This window comes from Podarcis raffonei, chromosome 1 (genome assembly GCF_027172205.1).
Source record: "Podarcis raffonei isolate rPodRaf1 chromosome 1, rPodRaf1.pri, whole genome shotgun sequence".
In the NCBI taxonomy this organism is placed as follows: Eukaryota; Metazoa; Chordata; class Lepidosauria; order Squamata; family Lacertidae; genus Podarcis; species Podarcis raffonei.
The window spans coordinates 57,148,860-57,172,624 of NC_070602.1; the positions used below are offsets into that span (position 1 = coordinate 57,148,860).

At 40.6% G+C, this 23,765-nt stretch overlaps 1 protein-coding gene across 2 annotated transcripts in view; it reads right to left on the reverse strand.

Annotated features, from left to right (window-relative positions):
• Positions 1–419: 419 nt before the first annotated feature.
• Positions 420–23,765, reverse strand: part of CAT (catalase) — a 46,241-nt gene continuing 22,895 nt past the window's right edge. The window contains exons 1-13 of one of the 2 annotated variants that reach the window (XM_053388219.1): positions 21,503–21,738; positions 12,457–12,628; positions 10,274–10,384; positions 9,677–9,807; positions 9,106–9,210; positions 8,416–8,541; positions 7,602–7,793; positions 7,327–7,479; positions 4,700–4,838; positions 3,627–3,757; positions 2,663–2,770; positions 1,794–1,880; positions 420–1,183 (exon numbers count right to left, since the gene is read on the reverse strand). In XM_053388219.1, coding sequence (XP_053244194.1) covers positions 1,121–1,183; positions 1,794–1,880; positions 2,663–2,770; positions 3,627–3,757; positions 4,700–4,838; positions 7,327–7,479; positions 7,602–7,793; positions 8,416–8,541; positions 9,106–9,210; positions 9,677–9,807; positions 10,274–10,384; positions 12,457–12,628; positions 21,503–21,568 — 1,584 coding nt within the window. In that variant the 5' untranslated portion in view covers positions 21,569–21,738 and the 3' untranslated portion in view covers positions 420–1,120. Of the gene's footprint in view, positions 1,184–1,793; positions 1,881–2,662; positions 2,771–3,626; positions 3,758–4,699; positions 4,839–7,326; positions 7,480–7,601; positions 7,794–8,415; positions 8,542–9,105; positions 9,211–9,676; positions 9,808–10,273; positions 10,385–12,456; positions 12,629–21,502; positions 21,739–23,765 lie in introns of those variants that run through there. The other variant, XM_053388224.1, reaches the window with a different exon arrangement.

A 23,765-nucleotide genomic window follows, 5' to 3' on the forward strand; every position in this document is an offset into this window, starting at 1 on the left:
TTTCCCAAGCAGGCTTGGCTCAGACTTCAGAACTGTAGGCTTATCCCAGGTGTGTAAAATTGAAACAGAATTTCCAAGGCTGGAGAAACCAGCCAGGTAATATGTGTTGAGTGAAGACATCTGTCTCCACTCACTGGTGTGAATATATGCTAGGAGACTTTAATAAACATCAAATCATCCTTATGTGTACATTGAATACAAATTTGATTTGGCTCCTTCCACTTATCAGAACAAAAAAGTACTGACTGGTGAGTTAAGTTACAGGATTGGGAGAAAGAATCCTGCATGTTCCTTTTATTTTCAACTCCCACCCACCCACACTTTACTTATGAATGAAGACACCATCATATGTAGGTTCACCCACAGAACTAGATCTAAAAGTACACGGTTACCAAAAATCCATAGATAAATGTGAAACATTTCATTATAACAATAATTTTATTTGAGAATAGGCACTGTAATAATTCTCCAGTATAATGGATTACCTTGTTTCTGTAAATATATTTATGTCAAAATGAAGTTAAAAAAAAGAAAATATGATCGAATATGTGTTTCAAATATAGCTCCTGTAATCCACCATGCATCAAGCAAAAGTCTGATAAATTTTAGTGCCATTGCAAGATAAAACTGCTTGCATAATGGAAGCATTTATTAAAATGTGCTCTTTTTAAAATGTTAATACCTCTATGAGTAAGAATTTTATTCACCTGTTGCTATATTGATTTTAACATAGTAGAAGATATACCATCAAAATATTATGCAAGTTCTTTTGGGTAAATAAATGCACGGTTAGTTACAAGAATACAAAAATAAGGCAAACCATTTGATTAATTTTGCAAAAGTAGACAAAAAGTTACTGTAGCCATATATTTCAGTCATACCACTGAAAAGTGATTGCCAGTACAGATCAGTTTTAACAGTCTAGACAGAATGTTTTACAAGGCATAAGATTATAATTCAATTAGTTTTTAATCACAAATGCAAACTTCAATGGTTCTGCCTTGCAACTGCCACAACAAAGGAGATTTCAAGAAAAACATGAATATTTGCAGAATTAAGGCTTGTTTTCCAGTTGGACGGATGCAAATGCAGTGATCAATGGGACCACAGGTCATACTTTCTACAAATTAGATCTTTCCTTTGCAGCAACATGAGAAGCTTGGGTGTAGGTACGAATACAATCCTAGAAACAAGACAAAAATAGTTTAAACCACTGACAGTCAGTATGGTTTGTAGGAGCAAGATTCTAACAGACAAATCCTTTAGAGACTGGAGGGAGAATCTGAGAATGCAGGAACTACCAAATCCTAAAACACCAGAGTAAAAGTGAGCTTTTCTTTTTAATTTTTTCATTCCTTCCATCTCCTCAGATTTTCCCTCCTATTGACCCCAAAACAGAAGGAAAATAAGCATGGCAGTTCCACAGCTGCCATATTCCCCCCCCCTGTTTATGTTGGGGAAACAGGAGGGCTTTACTGTCCCAGAACTAAGGAATTATCCTAAGAATCTGATGATTTGCTGGCATATTGGCAAATACATTTTTGTGCAATACATTTTCAAATGATACTTAAAAAGAATAGGTGAGAAACAGTTGATCAAGGCAAGCTTGAAGGGGGCTTTGACCACTTGAACTGGCAGCATTTTAAAGCTTGCATTTTAAACCCCACCCCACAACATTCACCCCCAACTCCACAGTCCTCTCTTTTGATCATGCACTTTCATCTACGGCAATTTACTTATTAATGCCTTAGCCCCTCAGAGAACAGTAATTTGAATGGAAGTTGCTTTCATACCTTGCTGCCCCCTTTAGCATTGTACCTGTCCAGGTGGGCTTGGATGCGGGCACCATAATCAGCATGAACATCAGTAAAGTTCTTCACCTAGATTGGCAAAGAGAAGTTGAAGAGCAAATATAAGCCTGCATTAAGATTTCATCCAAAGCCCCTTCTCTTCCCATGTTCCACCTCCATGGTCAGAGGCAGTAAGTCTCTGAATTCCACTTGCTGGGAACTGCAGGTGGGCAGAGTGCTGTTGTGCACCTATCCTGCTGGGGTGCTTCCCACAGGCATCAGGTTGGCTACTGTGAGTACAGGATGCTGGACCAGAAGTGCCATGAGCCTGATCCAGCAGCCTCTTCTTATGTTCTTAAATTTACCTTCTCAAATTATATGTAAACTATGCCATCTGCTATTGACATGGAGATTTGAAACTACTAACAGGGTTTGAATGAAATAGCTTCCAATTTACCTCCTACGCCCATAGTATTACACAGCTTCCCTCCAAAGTTGAAATGTAATTTTTGCTTTGTTTATAGCTTTGTTCATGCGCTTTCTATGCTACAGCATGGACCAAAACATCCCTAAATATATCCAGGTCTCACTTGAAAAAGTAAGCAGGGAGGCTTACTGTCTTTCAGCTGACAAGACTCCCAGTCAGAGTAGTTACTTTATCCTTATAATTTAAATAATATTTCAAAAAGATTGTTGAAGGCTTATGTTTTACATCTGGGTTTTTTTTCTACCTTAAAATATTTGTCTGTCTCATATTTTCATGCATCTTAAAATAAGGTGGCATACAAGTGTATATTCTAAAATTATTGTAGGATGTACATTAAGAGCATAGATCAGATGTCATCAGATAAAAGTAGCAATTTATCACTTACAGCCTTCTTCTGAATGAAAAGCTGAGCATCTTTAAGATGGCCAGCGATGTTCTCGCAAAGCCTCTCACGTTCTTCTTCACTCAGCACTTTAGTATAGAAGTCTCGTACCTTTAAATGAAAATGAAGGACAAATTTCTCTCACATTATGGATGTATCCTGTGCTGCATAATTATTAAGATCTTTTATAAAATAAAATAAAAACTTTCAGCTGAGAGAGTCTCACTACTGACTTTAAACTCCACCATCAACACTGGGAACAGAAGGGATGGCCAACAGTCTTATCCCTGAGATGTGTCTCAGATTTACAATTTACAGCACAATCTAAATGCAGGATCTGCCAGGATAAGAGAGTTTGGATTTGGCAGATCTTGAGCTTTCCTGGCCAAGCATAAACCTTTCATCCTGTTCGAGCCCGACATATGCTGGCATATATCACTCCCCCTGGCTCAGCTAGTTGAACTTGTGCTGGTGGAATTTACACAGGCATTATTCTATTTTTAAAAAGGGGATGACATTTCAGGAAACACTTGCATGTATTCCAAACTCTAGGCCATGTGACCTAGGGCCCAATTATCAAAGCTTGGGCAAACACTCAACTGTCGGGTCAGCCAGTGGTAGCCCCTCCCAGAGGCTCCTGAATTAGGCAAGTTCATTAATTCCAGCGGATCTCCCCAGGGTAGGTCTAGGATTGCCTAGAAATATAGGCCTACAAAAGAGCTTTCATTGATCTATTGGGGGGGTATATGAAACTCTACAACTTGATAGGGTAACAAAAGGGGTAATGCAGAAATGGCCTAGAGAAGCCACAGCTAAGTTTCTGCCAGATGGATCACAAAAAAACTTTCAACCTGCTTTTAAGGTAGGTGTTTTGTGGATGTGTCAAGAAAGTCAATTCACTCCATAAAAAAGCAGTGTATACATTCAACTCATGTCCAAAATAATTTTCCATTTCTAATCTGCTTACTTGAGACACATTGTCCTCATTTGCACTATTGAAGCGTTGCACATCACCAGAAAGAAGCACACGGCTCTCCTTCAAGTTGGGCTGGTCTTCAGGGCCAGTAAAACTGTTGGGATAATAATTTGGAGCACCACCTAGAAGAAAGAAAGAAAGAAAGAAAGAAAGATGATGATAGATAGATGATAGATAGATAGAGATGGTGTAGGTGTAGGTGTAGATATAGATATGAATCCATTAGATGTGTTTCAAATGTGCCTCATACCTAGCTATTAATATTGGGGGGGGGGGAGTCAGTATACAGCAATAATCTTCTACAGGAAAAAGTCAACTAGAGTCTCTCAACACTCTCACTCTACAATCCTTATCTGATTCTGATTTCCAAAGTGAGAAGTGATCAGGGTATTGTTTCCCAGTAACTGCTTCCATATGAAATAAGACTGCTTGATATAAATTAAGACTATCAGTAAGAATGAAGAAAGGGAAACAGTAAACAGAATACTGTAAATGGAATCTAGTAGAACATGCAAGAAAGTTCAGCTACCTGCCTATTATAAGCTCTTGGTTGGGCAGCGAAGCCACTTTCTAGAAGTTCTTTGAAGCAGTATAATCACATTGGCGTGACTTTAAGTATAATTTTATTGCAGTTCTCTGAAATAATAGGCATAAATGTTTGAAGCCAAAATAACTGTTTACAGTATAACTGTGCATCTGTTCCCTGTTTCTCCATTCAAATGGCAATACACTTTTGATTAAACTATTTTATGCATCCATATGGCCAAAAAAGTTCACACAGGACACACATTTTAAACAGACTTCTGCTCACGCAACAGGACCTCCCCTTCATCTGTTCTACAGACAACTGCACATTCCCCAAATTTCTTCTGAAGCTGCTTGGGGATTCTCCAGAACAGATCTGGGGGGCTAAACACTCCTGAGATGTTGAATTTCACCCACAGTTAGGAATCTAACATGAAGCAAAATTAGAACACATATCCAAACCGTGCTAGAAATTCAGAAGAAAATGACCTTGCACATGGTATTGCAGATTACTTCCAGAAGACACCTTTTGGAATTACCTTGGTTGTCAGAAATGCACATAAATCCATCTCTCTGGTAGTTGGCAATTCGAGCTCGGTAAGGACAGTTTACAGGAATTTGAAGGTAGTTGGGTCCCAGACGATGTCTGTGAGTATCTGGATACGAGAAAAGACGACCCTAGAATAATATATTGGAGAGAAAAGAGTGAAGAGGGTAAGTTTTCTTTAGGTTGATGCTGACACCATGCTGCTCCATGCTTTCAAATGTGTTTCAAATATTATGACAATATCCGTTCTTAAGTTGCTCCTGCTCCTAACGTCTACAGAAGGAAGAATTCTTTCTCACAGGGGCAATAAGAACATAATAGGAACTTAGGTCCAGGGTGCAGCAGGGATCACCAAACCCTTATATCCCACTGAGATCAGTTGCAGGAGTGCCAACCAAGCCGTTGGTGTCACTGACTCAGTCCTGTGGAACACTCGGCACAAAAGGTGCCCCTGATCTCTATTGGCAAACTTCTAAATGCCAGCTGAAAACTTTTCTATTCCTCCAGGCCTATGCAGGCAATTAAGAGTACATCCCCCCCACAATAGGTTTTGTTTTTAACGGTTTTAACTTGCTTTCAATATTCTATGATTTTATTGTATGGTTTCATCTTATTTTTACCGTTCTAAACTGCTTTGATAAATTTTGGGGATAGAGTGGTATACAAATATTTTTATAAATAAATAATGCAAGAGCAGACCTGCTGGATCAGAAGAAAGCTTTCAGTCCAGTATTCTGCTTCCCGACTTGGAAATCAATGTAATTATCAAGCGTATGAATCTGACTGCTCTCACCAGGTGAGATCAGGACTACTTTCCTGAAGAATTTATAAGCTGATTTGGGAATTTAGTCTCTGAGACTGTTGAATGCCATTGTGGAGTTACATTCTCAATATTTATTTAAAACAGATTACAACAGAAGTTCCTATATATTCGCTAATAAGCAAACTCCCAACAGCACAGTCAAAGGTAGCCATGAGAGAATTTTGTGTTTTTGCTTGGTCTTGTTTTGTTAAATATGCTTTTATTTAAGGGGGGCCCCTCAAATATTTTGTACGCTTCCAGGCTGTACATGAATTGAATTGGCACTGCATAAACAAAGTCATTCTGACCTACTGGCAAGAATACATTACTAGAGCTAGACGGCCGGAATATTCTGCTGACATTTTCTTTACATTATGAAACAGCAATGGGAGACAGACAGGTCCAAAACATGTGACTCATTTGCCAAAGAAGCTCCACCCTCATTGCTGAACCATCGTCAAGATTCCCTTAGCTAAAGATTGATATATTGGAAGAGTTAAAAAAAAAAAATCTGTTAAGTGCTACACACAATAAATTGACTGAACATTTTTATTGGTAAAACACACGGTAATTTTAACTAAATACATCCCCAAAGTTGCTGCTCACTGTCTTAACCTATATTAATGGGGGCAAAGTGTCAAAGAGAAACATCCAATATATTAAATTATGAATACATAAAAGTGAAAAACCCACAAATCTTCTGCTCAATATGTTTATCTGCAATGAGCTCTTGTGCTGATCACATGCCCACCCTTGTTACCATGTTAGGGATTTGAACTTCCAGTAATGACCACCCACGTTTGATCCAAGTACAGTGGTACCTTGGGTTAAGAACTTAACCTGAAACTGTTCTTAACCTGAAGCACCACTTTAGCTAATGGGGCCTCCCGCTGCTGCCGCGCCGCCAGAGCACAATTTCTGTTCTCATCCTGAAGCAAAGTTCTTAACCCGAGGTACTATTTCTGGGTTAGCGGAGTTTATAACCTGAAGCGTATGTAACCTGAAGCATATGTAACCCGAGGTACCACTGTATTTGGATTTTATGGGCTGGATTTAACTAATAGGTCCTGCGAGCAGAGCAGACTTCTGCAACCACAACTGGGCTCTCCCCTACCCTTCCCACACATGCTCCTGTGCCCCCCCCCCGTTGGCTTCAAGGGGGAGCGATAAGCCCCAGAACAGCATGTGTGAAGGAGGCGAAATCAGAAATGCTCACACTCTTTAGCACTGGGCTGAATTCCTCCCTTTAAAAAAGGGGGGAGGGGAAGTAAGAGAAGAGAACAAAACAAAACACACACCACACACCATGGAAAAATTGGAATAGAGTGGGGGAAACCTCCCATCAAGACATCATCCTTGTGTTATCTTTTATCATTAGATTTGACACTACAGGTATTAAATAGAAAATAACATCTGTATTTAAGAAAGGGTTCTCAAACTTTTTACCATCAAAGCCCACCTGCAGTTACAAACTGGTGGTACAGGGGCAGAGGCAGTCACAATGTGGTGGCAGAGTTTGGCCATTATTAACTTCCACCTTGTAATATCCTGTTTCAACACTTCCTCTGGCACTTCCCTTCAGAAGAAGATCTCCCCACCAACCCACCCCAAACCAGTCATCCTTCCTCATCATGCAATGACTTGCTGATCTTTGCATTGGTCTAACTAAAAGGCTACGCCACAGCTAGTGGAAGAGGCAGGCAGGTGAGGAGGCACTGAACAGGCTGTGGCACTGAAGTCCTCTTAAAAGTGCTCCAAGGCCCACCATCTGATAAATAAACTGTTAAATAAACATGAAAGCATACTATACTCGTTACCTGCAACATTTTATCAGGGCTAGGTTCAATTCCTGGAGGCATGTTGCTTGGATCAAAGGCTATTTGTTCCACCTCAGCAAAATAGTTGACAGGGTTCCTGTTTAAGACCAGCTTCCCCACCGGAATCAGAGGATAGTCTTTGTGGGACCAAATCTAAAAAAATGCAAGAATACAATTTATTACAGATAGTTTCCAAGTAAAACTTTCCATAGAGATGCAAAACTTTTAATCCTTATATCCAATATGTAGGGTAAATGAATGGAAATTACGCTTACCTTAGTTACATCAAAAGGATTGAATGGATATTTCTCAGCCTGTTCAAATGTCATCACCTGGATATAGAAACTCCAAGAAGGGTAGTTTGCATTAGCAATAGCGTTGTAAAGATCGCGCAGGGCATAGTCGGGATCTTCAGAGGCCAGTCTTCCTGCTTCTTCAACAGTAAGGTTTTTGATTCCTTGATCAGTCTGCAAAAATCAAAATAACATCATCTTAGAATTTTTGATTGATAAATTAAGAATTGCATCCTAGTAACGATGAAAGAAATAAATGTTAAAATTGATCTAAAGATCTGCTGTGGGAGAAGGAATAAGAAGCTGCCATACCGGAAATAAGCCTACAGTGGTACCTTGGTTTGCATACATCTTGGTTTGCATATGTTTTGGATGACAAATACGTCAAATCCGGAAGTACGTGTCCCGATTTGCAACCTTTTTTTGGATTACAACCCTTTTTTTTTGGATTACAAACAATTTTGGGGGGGAGGCCTCATTGGCGAAAGCGGGCCTTGGGTTACAACCTGTTTTGGTTTACAAACAGACCTCTGGAACATATTATGTTTGTAAACCAAGGTACCACTGTATATGCAGAGGTGGATAGAATGGCAGGCATCACTACTCCTAAACCAGTATCTCAAGTGCAGTATTCAATCTTTGTATAATGGAGATGCTACAAGGGGATAAACATGTTACAGTACCCATTTTTCATTTCTTGAAGTAGGAATGGATAAGAACTCCAGGTGTGGGGTACGTCCAGCGATTTAGGAAATTAGTATTAACAAATGCGAAACAGGAAAATTGAAATCATTACCTTAGCATGGAATTTGCAGTATACCGATTTTCCGCCAGCATTGACTAGCTTAAAAGTATGTGATCCATAGCCGTTCATATGACGATGTCCATCTGGAATGCCACGATCGCTGAACAGGAATGATACCTAAATATAAAGCAAGAGCAACAAAAGTCTACACAGGCTTTTCATGAAAGCTCACGTAACTAAAGCTAGGTACAGCTGTGGACGTTTCTGCACTAAAGACTGCTCCTATCAGAGTTTATTCTTGGCAAGATATTCTGCCCTCACCCTGATGACTTTGACCTGCAACAATAGTACAATACACCATTTCCACATAATCCATTTGAGGGGGTTGGAGAGCTATGTTCCAGGTGAGTTTAGGGAAGGGGAAACTTATGTCCTCCAACCATTAGTTTCCTTGAATGGGTAACAGGTCTGTGTTTTAGTCATAGCTTGCCCAATTATAAATGATACAAATATTGTCACATTAAAAAAAAAAAGATTTCAAAAATGGCATAGAGTTGATAAGGGAAGGGTTGTGTTGTGTATCACTCACAAGAGACCAAATACACCAATGTAAAAGAGAATATGTATTTTCACACATGAATCTTTTAGTCTCTGAATCAGAGGATGCAAAAAGGAGATACAGCTGACTCAATCAGCAAGGTGAAGGAAAAAATGAATAGAAATTAAAAGATTAAATCCTACCTGGTGCAGAGACTCAGGGCGAAGACTCCAGAAGTCCCATACCATGTCTGCATCTTTCAGATGAGTTTGTGGATTCCTCTTTTGGGAATGGATAAAGGATGGGAACTAACAAAGATACAAAGAAGATTTGCATTACTGTGTAGTTGCATTATCTACACAGTCCCTTGTACTAAGTTCACTTTGAAAAGATGTACCTGCAAATAAGTTCCACATATAAATTAATCTACTGTGACAATTACATAATCATAAATCTTAAAATCAAAAAGGAATCAAAGAAGCAGAAAAACGTGTTATAAAAGCTCTTCATGGAAAAACGCATTGGCGACAGATCACAGCTCTACAGCGTCACCTGGTGTCACATGTTTATAACGCAGTTATAACGATATAATTGACGAGTGTAGCCGAGTCCCTAATATTAGTGGATTATTCCTCAGGGTACAAGAACTTCAATTTGATACTAGAAAAGAAGCCCCGTGGAAGAAACAGATCCATGTATGTTGCACTTTTCTCTCTCCCTCTTATTCACCACCCATTAACTTCTTTTGGGTGCCCAAATAAATATCTGACCTACCAGCATTGCATCTCGAATAAAGAAGATGGGGGTGTTGTTCCCCACGAGGTCCCAGTTACCATCTTCTGTATAGAATTTCATTGCAAAGCCTCGAGGGTCACGGACTGTATCGGCTGACCCCGATTCTCCCGCTAGAAAAGGAAGGTGTATAAATGTGAGCACACTGAGAACCGCACACAGTTTTCCCTTCAATCCTGTTTAGTGTGGAAGTGCCTTTGGAGCTCTCAGCTTATCAAGATCAAACAGATGCCTTCACCATACTCTTTTCGGCACCTCCTAAAAACATTCCTGTTTAGAAAAGCCTACCCAGGTTCCCAGAAAGCTGAGGGAATTTTAATCAGTTTTAGTATTTTAATTTTAAAACATACAAAAGTAGGGTTGTCTCCCCCCCCCTTTCATTTTACTGTTTTATGTTTTGTCAACCGCTTTGAGGTGTGTGTGGTTTTTTATAATAAAGCAGTTTACAAATTTATAAATGATAAATGAATAAAGTCTAACAAAATTAGCTCCTCTAAGGACCCCATTTAATAAATGAGTGTGTACACACAACACCATAAAATGGACATGCAAAGAGGGGTTGTTGTTTTTAAGACTTACCAACAGTAGAGAATCGAATAGCGATTGGAGTTCTTTTGCCAATATGCTCAAATACCTTTGCTTTGCAATACCTGGTGATATCATGAGTCACTTCAAAATAGCCAAAAGCTCCTAAAAATGTTTAAAATTGTTGCTTTTATTAAAAATTAAAGATAAGTAGAAACAAACAAACCATCTAAATATCAAGGGCTTTGGTAATAATATCAGAAATGGCAGTGCAGTTTGGGAAGAATAAATATCTCTGTTTCATATAATGTGGTGCTTTTCTGCTGCAGCTGTTTCTGGCGTACACCTTAGCATATTGCCTTTTTGACCCTGAGACATTGTTATAGGACACAAAAGACCTTGAGTTTCCATAACAGACCCTTTACATGCAGGCAGGAAATAGGGAATGTTTATTATTAATTTATTTACCCATCTTATGGATTCTGGAGAGCTCTGGGAAACAAGAAGGGTCACATAAGGCATGAGCCAAAATTTGTTTTCAGGAAGCAGTGATTCTCCTTTTAGGCCTAGACCAAAGGACCTGAATAGCTGAAGGCACAGCATCTGTGAATACAGGGGGGTCTGCTTCTTACTAGAAAACTTTTGAGATAACCTAAAACACAATGTCGAGTTGTATATTTTCCTTCCAGCTACAGTTCTTGGGGGCAGACAGCAGTCTAACAGCCTGATGGATCACAAGATTGCTCCTTTATTCAAAATAAACAGGAACATAATTGTAATTTTGAAGCAGTTCTGTCTAGCCTGGAACACCACAGATTTTGTGTTTAATTTGAATGAGGTTTTAAAACAAACAGAACACAGCTAATGCTTTTTTTCTGCTTTAAAATTTGATACGCTCTTTCAGATGACAGCTTTTAATGCCCTGTAAAAGGCAGTAGGTCTTGGTTTTGGAAGAGATGAGTAGCTTTGATTTCAAAAATTCTCCTTTAGTCCTGAACATTGTTGCAGTGGTTAGTATTATTACCACTATTCTACCTTGGGCTTTAGAAGAGCTTGAGAGTGAGGGCAAGTTCCCTCCTCCTTCGGCATTCAGTATCTGCGTACAAAGTACAAGTACGCAAAGGAAAAGGTACAAAAACCAAGAAACTTTGATAAGCTGCTGATATATATATATATATCACATCACCTATGATTTCTTGTTATACCTGGACTAATTAACCCAATTAGCTTTATATTTCATTTATTCTTTAACCATCACCTTGTGATAACCACGTTGTATTTGCTTCAATTATTATGCTTTAATGTAAGATACTCTTTATTTTACAATCATTCGTTCATAGTTTCTAGTGAATAACACACCTAGGACACTTTGATTTGAAATTATAGGACTGATCAAGTAACCATTGTTGCCGATCAAGTAACCATTTATTTTTTTACTTTTTTCTGTTTACCCTTAGAAAGCAATAACCCTGTTTTAAGAATAGCATTGCTTCAGTTTCACAAGCTGCCTCAGAGCTAATAGCCTTCTTTAGCCCAAACACTTGCATTCACCTACTGGCATGTTTGATCTGTTCTTCCCCTTTCAGCACCATACCCCTATGTCAAACCACAATTTTAATACAAAGTCTTTTATCATGCAACCTAGAGGCCGCTGTTCTACAAACACAGGTCTAAAGAAGGCTTGGGCACACTGAACTAATTAAGCAATTATAGTTATTGTACTCCCCCCCCCCACAGACTGAGCAAGGGTGAATCATAGAATCATAGAGTTGGAAGAGACCACAAGGGCCATCAAGTCCAACCCCCTGCCAAGCAGGAAACACCATCAGAGCACTCCTGACATATGGTTGTCAAGCCTCTGCTTAAAGACCTCCAAAGAAGGAGACTCCACCACACTCCTTGGCAGCAAATTCCACTGTCGAACAGCTCTTACTGTCAGGAAGTTCTTCCTAATGTTTAGGTGGAATCTTCTTTCTTGTAGTTTGGTGACTTGTGCTTACTTCTGTGTATGGATTGCCTTTCTAAATTAGGTCCACATACGCAAAAGCGTGTTGTGCAAGATTTTTGTTTAATCAAAAATAATAATCCTGAATTCAGCACCAAAAGATACAAAACTGAGGGAAACACATTTTGTGAACTTCTATGCTTCCTTGTTCCTTCTGTACAAAAGGTTATGTTCACAATATTCAATTCTCCACCTCTTCCTTTTAAAACAACAAGCAACTTCTAACACTAACCTGCTCCTTTGGCATGCACAACTCTCTCAGGAATCCTCTCTCGGTCAAAGTGTGCCATCTCATCTGTGAAAACCACATCCTGAACCAAAAGGGGGCCTCGCGGACCCACCGTCATGACATTTAACTTGTCTCCCACTGGGACACCAGCTCCGGTGGTCAAGGCATCAGGTTTCTAAATTCAAAAGAAAAATAAAATAAAATTAGGACACCAAAAACTACACAGTGCTATTACCTTTTTCGTGATTTAGTGAAAATGCTTATGGGTTAACTTGGCAGACGTATGGTGCTTCCTGACTACAGGGAGAATTGCTTCTGGCATTAAATAGTATTGTTTCATAACAGGAATTATTAGGAAAGGTAAAATTTGCATGTAATAATAGTAATCTAAATGTTAAATGGCCAACAGATGTGTGAAGGAGGAAAATCATTTCAAAGAGCTCTGATTATTAAATTGATTTTCAAGCAGAAATAACTGAAAAGAGTAGCACCAATTGCACCTCCAAGCTTGAATGTCATCAGATTTAGAAAGTGTATTAAGCATTTAACAGATTACAGTGGTACCTCGGGTTAAGAACTGAATTCGTCCTGGAGGTCTGTTCTTAACCTGAAACTGTTCTTAACCTGAGGTACCACTTTAGCTAATGGGGCCTCCCGCTGCTGCTGTGCCGCCGCCGTGCAATTTCTGTTCACATCCTGAAACAAAGCTCTTAACCCGAGGTACTATTTCTGGGTTAGTGGAGTCTCTAACCTGTGTCTGTAACCTGTGTCTGTGAATACAGTGGTACCTCGGGTTACATCTGCTTCAGGTTACAGACTCCGCTAACCCAGAAATATTACCTCGGGTTAAGAACTTTGCTTCAGGATGAGAACAGAAATCGTGCAGCGGTGGTGCAGCGGCAGAAGGCCCCATTGGCTAGAGTGGTGCTTCAGGTTAAGAACAGTTTCAGGTTAAGAACAGACCTCCAGAACAAATTAAGTTCTTAACCCGAGGTACCACTGTATTGCCTTAACAAAATGGACTCAGACATGAAAAGTAATTGAATTCCCAATATAAATCATGAACACTACGCTGCTATTAGGTCCATCCCTAAGGCTAAATCTTTTCATGAAACTGATTTCCAGGTCGAAATCAGGTCGAACCACCTATACCTTCTCATATTACAAAAATGTCATCTTTATAGGTAGAATATAACTAAGAATGTCATCTTACGATAAACACTTAAAACAAATAAAATGCCCAAAATAGGGTTTCTAAAGCACTATCTTAAAGCCATCTTCTTCTGGTCCAAAACCTATGTTAATTTTGTTTAATAAACAGCTGTCTAACGCACTAAACCTAATGGAAAAATGTAAGAAGTCCCAAATCATTCACCATAAAAAAATGCAAATTATGCAAGTACAGTACAATAATATAGAAAGTCTGGCATTCACAGCTGGCAAAGAGAACAGGTGGTTCAAAAGAGACTATCAGAAGTTTGGGGAGGTGGTTAATATATTGGAAGTCAGACACATGGAGGATAACAAGTGATGACACAAGCTTGACAACCAGGTGAATTATCTCAACCTTTGCCAATTAAATTAACAACAGTAACCTCGCATTAATTTTTAAGTGTCTCCCACAGCACCTACAGCTCCACCCGCTTGAGCACATTAGTCTTCTGGAATAACTACACAGGCGTGTTTTAGCTCCCTGGCACCACCCATTCAGAGGATAAAAGGTGCCTTCACTCCTTTACAGAGTATTTAAAAGGAAATTGTATTTTCAACTCTCAGTTGTTTTAATCATGCATTAAGAACTACACCTAGATTCTTGATCTTACGACTACAAATACTCATTCACCCTAAGGGCCTTGAGTAAGGCATTTAGAAAAAGGTTATTTCTAGCTTATACTTAACTTTCTGTTAAGTATAATTGTACGCATGTACTCATTGTCCAATATAATAAAGAGAAAACATTCTAGCACACCCAGCACTGCTAGTCTTGGGAAAATTGTAAGATGTGAAGAAACTTTAACAAATATGTCATTGTCATTAAGAAACGATTATTAAAATATGTACTGCAGTATTTAAATTTAGGTCTTGGTAGACCACAAGCTTAAAATGAGTCAACAGTGTGATGCAGCAGTTAATGCTATTCTAGGCTACGTCAACAGAAGGACAGGGTCCCAATCAAGTTATAGTCCTGCCGTATTCTGCCTTGGTCAGGTCACACCTGGAGTACTGTGTCCAGTACTGGGCATCACAATTTAAGAAGCTGGGTGGTGTGCAGGGCGGCATCCAAGATTATCAAGGGTCAGAAAACCAAGCCTTATACGAAATGGTTGAGGGAGCTGGTATGTTTAGCCTGGAAAAGAAGAGACTGAAAAGAGACATGATAGCCATCTTCAAATGTCCCATGGAAGAAAGAGCAAGCTTTTCCACAGCTGCTCCTGAGGCTAGGACCCCAACCAATGGATTCAACTTACAAGAAGGGAGATTCCGATTAAACATTAGGAATAATTTTGTGACAATAAGAGCTGTTCAACACTGGAACAGATTCCTATGAGAGCTGATGGACTCTCCTTCCTAGGAGGTTTCTAATCAGAGGTTGGATGCCTATCTATCATGGATGCTTCAGCTGAGATTCCTGTATTGCAGGAAGTTGGACTAGATGATCCTTGGGATCCCTTCCAACTCTACAATTCTCAGATTCTACAAAATATTTGATCATCAAAAATTGATAAAAGAGTGTGCTAAAAGTTAAGAATTAGTTGTTGTAATTTTTAAAGACATGTTTGTTCCAAAAAGCAGCAGCAGAAAAAATACACATGGAAATAGAAAAGCAATAACCAACCTCCTAGAAAGAAAAACTCAGAGCCAAACTATACATGATGTTGATTGTGACTTTGCAATTTATGTACATTTTTCAAAAACAAAAATATCAGGGGCGGGGGTAGGGAGTAGCATGGGAAGTTAACCTTTGTGTCCCTTGACCTCATCCTTTTGAAACTCACTTGTTTGAAGCTGCCATCTGCATTGGAAGGAAATCCTCCATTGGCACCAAACTCCCTCTCCCACTTGTCACGATCCAGATAATCATCACTCCCCATGAAATAGCTACTACTATCTGAGCCCCATCATATGTATCTCTCATTGTAAGCTACTCTGGACAGGCTACAGCTGACAGGAGTTTCAGTCAATTCCCAAACGGAATGATGGAGCAACATATTTTGGTCAACCTGTCTTGAATGACAACTGCAGTCATGCCATAAAAACCGGTTGTGTGAAATCATGTATTCCTTACGTAAAACAGGACTATGGCTAAGGTCACATAAAACAAGGCAAGCAGCATTATGTGCTTCTCTGCAGTTTCATGCAGCATATCTTAAAAGGGTGCTGGTGTATCAAAGTAATGTTCTCTGGACTGGACAACTCCTTTAGGATTAAGGGTAGATAACCCTTTCACATTTAATAGGCTCTTTCAAGGAGAACAGTAGAAGCACATTATTTGTTAGAATGTAATGAAATCTTTGCAAGAACCTGGCTCAAATTTCAGATAGAAAGCAGTTTATACTTATCCACACATAGAAAGAAAATTTGTTGCATGCACTGCAATCAGAAACCAGGGTCTGCTTCTTTAAAAGGAGCTAAAAATCATAGAAACGTTACTCAGTCTAAACTGTCATGAAAATGTTTGCAGATCATCCAGATTCTAGTAGCCAAGAGTTACAAATAGCTACTTAGTTACACAGTGTTAAGTGACCTGGTTCTTGTTCTGCACCATCTGACATCTTTTTTCAATCTAAAAGAATTGTAGGTTCATTTAACAAATTTCTTTGTGTCACTTACTATAGTTTGAAGTGGAGAGGGTGGGGGGAATGTAATAGCAAAATGCATGAAGATGCAGGCAAGATGCCTGGAGAAGTTCATGCCACAACTTGCCCTCTTGATCTATGCCTATATTGACTGGCAACGGCCAACTAGGAAACATTTGCCAACATTATTGGGGTGTTTGTAAAGGCATCTTTCTTACAGCAGCATTTTCCAATGGTCCTGAAGAAAGCAGACATTTCCTTTTTTAAAAAAACAACAACACTGTTGGAGCCTAGGTATTTATGCAATTGGCGCTAAAGTTTCCAGTCTGATCTTTAAAGGTGGATAAGTGTCATTCTGGATCTTGTCAGCCTGGTTTCAGGATAAGCTTTGAAACCGAGATTGTCTTGGCTCCTGGCATTTACCAGGAAACCAACTGGAGGAGTCTGATCCTGTTGATTTTTCTGTACTCCACAGTGGCTCATTAGAGATACCATTAAGGGTACAGTGAAGTTCTTCCAGTCATGTTACTGTGAGAGGTTGTTGAAGAGTTTCTGATAATGAAGACTGCCCGAGCTCCAAATGACTGTCAATTTATGTGAACTTATTATCCCCATGGCATTGTGACCACTGTGAAATCGAAAAAGTTTTCTAATAAGCAACATTTAGCTCTAGGGTGTTGGGTATTCAAAAGAAAACCAACTTAAAGCATGTCACAAGATTTAGGGAAGAACAATATTGCTTGTTATACAGCAACTCATAACCAATTCACCCAATAGCTCTAAATTAGGTATGGCAAAGTTGGCAGAGAAACACATAACTTGTAACCCACACTCTGAAAAATAATCAGCACTGAGTCAAATGACAGCAATCCATTTTCTGCTCACACAATGTTAGTGTTTGTGTGCTTGCAACAAACAAACTTTTTGGATAGTACACATAAGAGCTACCCCTTTCATCCATCTCTACCCCTTTCTCTTTCTATCCATAACTGTTTAGGTTACCGGTGCTTTCTCAGGTGCTGTGAAAGAATATCAAGACAGAGAGAAATCGCTGAACCTCCAAACTATAGATCCTGATTTTATCCCTTTAGCACTGGCGTAGCTGTAGTTGATTTTCCCTTTTGTGATGCAGTTCTACAGACACAACTGGCGCTGTAACTCTCCAACAGTTTGATTTCATCTCCAAAAGGTGCACTCCTCCATTGTGTCCCAAGACAGACAGATGGAAGCTCTCAACCAAATTCAGCTGTTCTCCATCAGAAGATGACTTTACAGTCACGGTGTAATAAAGTATTCGGACCAGAGTGGACTAATTTTAATCAATGTAATTTAATTTAGTGGTTTAAATAAGCAAGACAAAATTTAAATATCTAATTTAAATTAAGTTATCCATTTGCATGCAGATCTTCTTTCGTTACTACAACAAATAAAACACAACTTTACACTGACATACTTAGAAGCATAATCCAAAATGTTTATTATATACTTTTTGCACTCCTAGTTACATGGATGTAGGACTGCAACCTGAAATCCCGCACACACTTACCTGCAAGTAAGTGCTGTTGAACTTGGTGGATCTTACTTTTGAACACTAACACATGCATGCATGCATAGCATACTATACGATAAATCCAATGGAAAACAACAGTAACAGCTAACATGAAAGCAGGTGTGAAATATGAACAGCAGTCGAGTATGGCTGGCAGAAAGTTGCTCCTCATACACAAAACAGCTGAACGAAATAAGACAATGCAAAACGTGGTTTCAAAGGACTTTGGGGTTAGGGTATGCAGAGCCAAACCCAGGGTCCATTTTTGGAAGACTGCCTGTTTCCCCAAAATGAAAATAGCAGAATTCAAAGAGTGCCATAGCAAGTCAGATACGAGCCATGACAGAAGCCTGCTTCCTGCTAGCCGCACGGTTGATTTGAGGGGGAAGGGGCTCCCCTTGGTTACATTCCTGCTGAAAATCAGGAGGAGATTGTCCCTACATGAAAGACTACCAGTAGATAATAGGTGCCTTTTTGAAATGATGAAGGATATGCAGGATACATTTCAATTCAGTACACACATACTATCACTCAAGATAGAAACGTAAGTTATCTTTAAATGCCTTTTCACTCTATTACAACACACACAAACTAAAAGTGTTTAAAAATAGACAACAACAACATATAGAACCTTGAACATGAAACCCCACCACTGGAAAGTTGCTCTTGCTTTTGGACCAATGAGTCAACTTAGTCTCAGAGCATCAAAATGCCCTAGCACATGAGGCCACTTAATGGAAGTTAAGCAGGTTTGAGTCTCGTTAGTGTCTGGACAGCTGACTGCTCATGAACTGTATGTATTCTGCTCTGCATTCATGACAGAATAAAGGTGGGTTATGTAAAATGGGGGATAATGCTATACAGTACACTCCATTGTGCATTCCATTGCTTTCAATGGAGCTTATGCTAAATAAGTATTTACAGCATGGTGGGCAAACTAAGGCCGGGGACTGGCTCCAGCCAAATCACCTTCTAAAGCCAGCCCTCGAACAGTCTGGGAATCAGCGTGTTTTACATGAGGAGAAGGTGTACTTTTATTTAAAATGCATCTCTGGGTTATTTGTGGGGCATAGGAATTTGTTCATTCCCCCCCCCAAAAAAAAACATAGTCCAGCCCCTCACAAGGTCTGAGGGACAGTGGACCAGCCCCCTGCTGAAAAAGTTTGCTGACCCCTGATTTACAGCTTAAAGTTGATCTAATTTCTATCCCTTCATATATATGATGCAAATAAACAATTTCCTAGCTACACTCTCATCTACATTTGTAGAGTTTCTTAAAAAGCAAAAGTGACATGCCCTGACACTTGTGTGGATCAGACGAAGGATTCATCTGTATTTACTCTCTGACTAGTTACTGTAGTCTTCAGCAACAATGAGTCAATAATGGGGTTAGTCTGCAAAACAGTAACTAAGTGGCCAGGGCTACAACTTCATTACAGAAACAGAAATTGTAAAAACAGTGTTTGAAGCTGTTTGCATCTAAATTAAATGACTGATGTTTTACTGCATTTTTAATATTTTGTTGGGAGGCGCCCAGAGTGCCTGGGACAACCCAGTCAGATGGATGGCATATTATTATTATTACCTTGATACCTTCTATCACATTGTCTAATTTCAAACAAGCTTCAAATTCATTGTTTGAAGAATCACTGTTTATTTTTATTTCATAAAATTTACATACTACTTGATTGGGGGCAGGGCGGGAATCTCTCAAAGCAATTATAGAAGTGTGACATTTGACATATCCTATTCTTCTCCACTGCCTACATGTCCATTTCTTTTTTTTAGCACCAACCATAGTTCACCACAATATCAAATATATATATAGTTAGCCTTCACCCTCCAAGTCAGAATTAGGAATTATGGCTTAAAATTGGCTTCTGATTCAAATATGGAGAATGAAGGCTAACCATAATTTGCCAATCTGGGCAGCAGCTTATGGATAGCACTAAAGAGAATACTGAAACTGTAAACAAGAACAGAAAGATAAGCATGCAAATCCAAATCATGGTCCAAGTTGAACCACAGGATCCAACTATCAGAATTATTAACTAGCTCCAGTTAGTTTCCATCATGTTTTGCAACAAAATTATTAACCAGCCCAGTACATTTCAGTGCTACTTCATAACAAGAACATATGGTTGTGAAACCTGTTTCAAAGGTCCCTTTCGATGTCTTCTTGTATAGTGGTACCTTGGGTTACAGATGCTTCAGGTTATAGACCCTTCAGGTTACAGACTCCACTAACCCAGAAATAGTACCTCAGGTTAAGAACTTTGCTTCAGGATGAGAACAGAAATTGCGCAGCAGCAGCGGGAGGCCCCATTAGTTAAGTGGTAGCTCAGGTTAAGAACAGTTTCAGGTTAAGAATGGACCTCCAGAACGAATTAAGTTCTTAACCCGAGGTACCACTGTATGCCTCCTTCTGGCAACTCCTGCAGCCCAGCTGGTGCCAAATGTATTGTTTGCTTTTCTCCTTTGGACCACATAATCAAGGCTGAAAGTGGGGTCTTATCATTTGGGCAGCCTAGGACCTCCATATATACTGCCCAGGCTTGCATCCTGGAAAGCTCACTTCAGTGCTGCCAATGCAGCAAAAACAATGTGGGAGGGCAGGAGGCAGCAGTTAGTCGCAGCAGGCACTTTAACTCTTCAGAGGTCTGACTTTACCCCTGAAGGCGCACTCTTCCATTGTTTCCTGAGACAGACAGATGTCAGCAACTTACCACTTCACTAACCTCTCATTGCTTGTAGCCCCCTGAGCTCAGTTATTTTAAATTTGTGCCATTTCATATTGATTCCTGTACAAATCACTGGTATTCCCCCTTATTTCTTTTGAAACTACTGCCACTGATTGTGTCTCCATCTTCTATTACCTTTCCTATAGTTAGCAATATAAGTTAGGAAACTGTGTAATCAGCACACACTCACCCATGGCACTAACAACTGCTATTGATCTCAGTGAGGGAATTAAGTACTCAGTGGGGGGATTATGCTCTTAAATTCCTTCCATCGAAATCAAAGGAGCAGGGGAAGTGCTTCACTTTGGGTGGGTTGTACCTGGTCTTGTACTTTAGTACCTCTCTATCTAAAATGATACACTAAACAACTTGCCATATTTGACTCTCTATCTCTAATTGCAAATGATTATATTACTCTCCCTGATAGAAATAACATAGTAAGATAGGTTTCTCGCAAGTTCAACTTCCATCATGATTAAACCTTGCAGCATTATTGCAGTTCTTGATAACACTTTGCGAACTGCTCCACCCTTTAGCAATGAAAATCTTTTTGGCAGACAGCTGGTGCTGCGTGCCATGATAAACAAACCAATCCCAACCTTCAGAGATTATGGATGTTAAGTTTTGTTTTTGCAGCCAAAGCAGCACAGGAACACAGCCCAAAGGGCAACAGTATCATTTTCTTATCCGACCGTCGATTCATGATGCAAACAGAAATTCTTGGCTAGGAGCATTTCAAGCTTGCACCTTTGTCACCCTCTGCACAACCTACTTAGCAGCGCCCCTTCCAAAGTGCAATGTTGCACAAGGGGGACTTCAACATTGCTCGCACACCCCCGCCGCCTCTCTGAACGTGGTCGCGCCCGCCGAACAGCCCGCTAAATGCAGACCCGATACGTAGCGACCGAGCGCGGGGTGGAACGTGCCAATGGCTTTATGAGGGGTGGGTGTCCCTTCTGTACCTGCGAGCCCCGCAGATCTTGCCAGCGCTTCAACTGCTCCGCTGCATTGTCTCGGCTGCACGCCATTTTGTGCCACTTGGGCGAGATCGCTGCCGCGACGCGCGATTACTTTCGGCACCGACGAGCTCCTGTGAGGGAGGCGAGTTTCTGCTGAGGAGCGCGATTTACAAACACACCCACCCACCCGCGACCAGCAAGTAGAAGCCTCCCGGTCCACCTCCGAGGCGGCAGAAAATCCGAGAACGAAAGCAAACCCGAGGCATGCCAACTGCCTTCAATATAGACCCGCCTTTCTCAGTCCCGATTGGCTAGAAGGTTTCTTCACCGAAGCCCTTCTCGAATGCTTATTGGGAGTCGGGCGAGTTAGAGGCGGGGAAAACATGCCGAAAAGCAAGAGCTTGCGAGGAGGAGCAGGAGTCAGAAGGGGCAAAGGGTGTGAAGAGAAAAGTGGTTTGGCAAAGGGCTCTGAGGGGCCCGCAGGGGAAAGCTGGAAGCGGGATACAGGGCGGGAAAGGGGGGGGAAGGCTTATAGGGTTGACGAGGAGAAACGGCAGCAAAACATCTTGTTCCTCTTGCCCATGTGTACTCTTAAAAGAAACAAAAGCAATTATCCCTTTGCTCATTGAGGGGAAATTGCGAGTAGACGTGTCTGGAATTGCAGCTTTACAGTTTTCAATTCACACTTAAGGATCAAAGGCGGCCAAGGTCAGCACAAGGTTATGGATGAGCCTGCAGCAATCTCCCTTTGGAGAGAGGATGCATGGCGGAACCCAAGAGAGAAGAGCTCATCTCTGGGAGGCTCGCTGGAACAATCCTCCCTCCCACCCCAGGCTCCTTCAAGAAAGCAAAAGGAGGCTGCTCTTTGCAGAAAAGCCCTCGTCTTCTGCAGACCTCGACCCCCTGTCCCACTCCCCTCTCGGTGTGGAGCGAGAGATGCTCCAAAAGAAGCATAGGAAGCATAGGACGCCGACTAACACAGACTAAGTCAGACCCGTGGGGGCTACGCTTTCCTTTTCGAAATTAAAAATCTGTGTAAGAAGCTTGTGCAGTGAGACATAACCCTGAGTTTCTTCAAGCTCGCACAGCCACCCACCCCAAACTGCTTTTCTCATCTACGCAGTGAAAAGAAACGCTGTCTCTATATCTTCCTATCCAGGGGTTAAAAAGTCTAGCTTTCTGTTGCAACTAGCTGCACAAAGGTTGCATTGTGCAAACACCACGAACAGATGGCAGAGAAAAGCCATTTTGGCATATAAGCAGTGAAGAATAATAATATAAAAAAACCATGTAAGCCCACTTAAGTTGTAGTTTTAAGCCTAAAGCAGCAGGAGCAAAAACTAAAGGTGCAAGGGTCTGTTTTTCTGTGGTTTACTGTCCCCTCAGAGAACTGCCTGACCTTTGTAGTGACTATGTAACCTAGGAACCTGTGGCAGGGGGCGGAAATGTCCTGTCTTTTGTACCATACAATCATGGTAAAGGTAAAGGGTAAAGGGACCCCTGACCATTAGGTCCAGTCATGACCGACTCTGGGGTTGCGGCGCTCATCTCACTTTATTGGCCGAGGGAGCCGGCGTACAGCTTCCGGGTCATGTGGCCAGCATGACTAAGCCACTTCTGGCGAACCAGAGCAGCGCATGGAAACGCCGTTTACCTTCCCGCCGGAGCGGTACCTATTGATCTACTTGCACTCTGACGTGCTTTCGAACTGCTAGGTTGGCAGGAGCAGGGACCGAGCAACGGAAGCTCACCCCGTCGCGGGGATTCGAACCTTCAACCTTCAGATCGGCAAGTCCTAGGCTCTGTTGGTTTTAACCCACAGCGCCACCCGCATCCCCACAATAATGGTACACACGTCCTATAGGGAGAAAAATAATGAGCAGACGTAAATAGATGATAACTTGACAAAAACACCCAGAATGCCACAATAATTCCTTCTTGACATCAACAAGCAAATGTAATTCTATACTTTCATTAGTGGCATATTACTAGCAGCCATAAGTTTAGTTTTCTGTCAGAAAGTATGTCAGGGTGAAATTGGTTTCATGGCTTATTTTGTATGTAGCATGAAACACTCCTTATCCAGAGTATAAGATGGCTAATTAATACACCTAAAACTTTTAACTCTAGTAGGTGGAGCTAATCTCTTCTTGCTTGGAAAACTAATTAAGAAAAATTATTATTATAGCCTGTCTCTATTTGCATAACACTGGTTATTCTTGAAGCACATATTCTTATATCACTATGTACACAGAGCTAAACATGC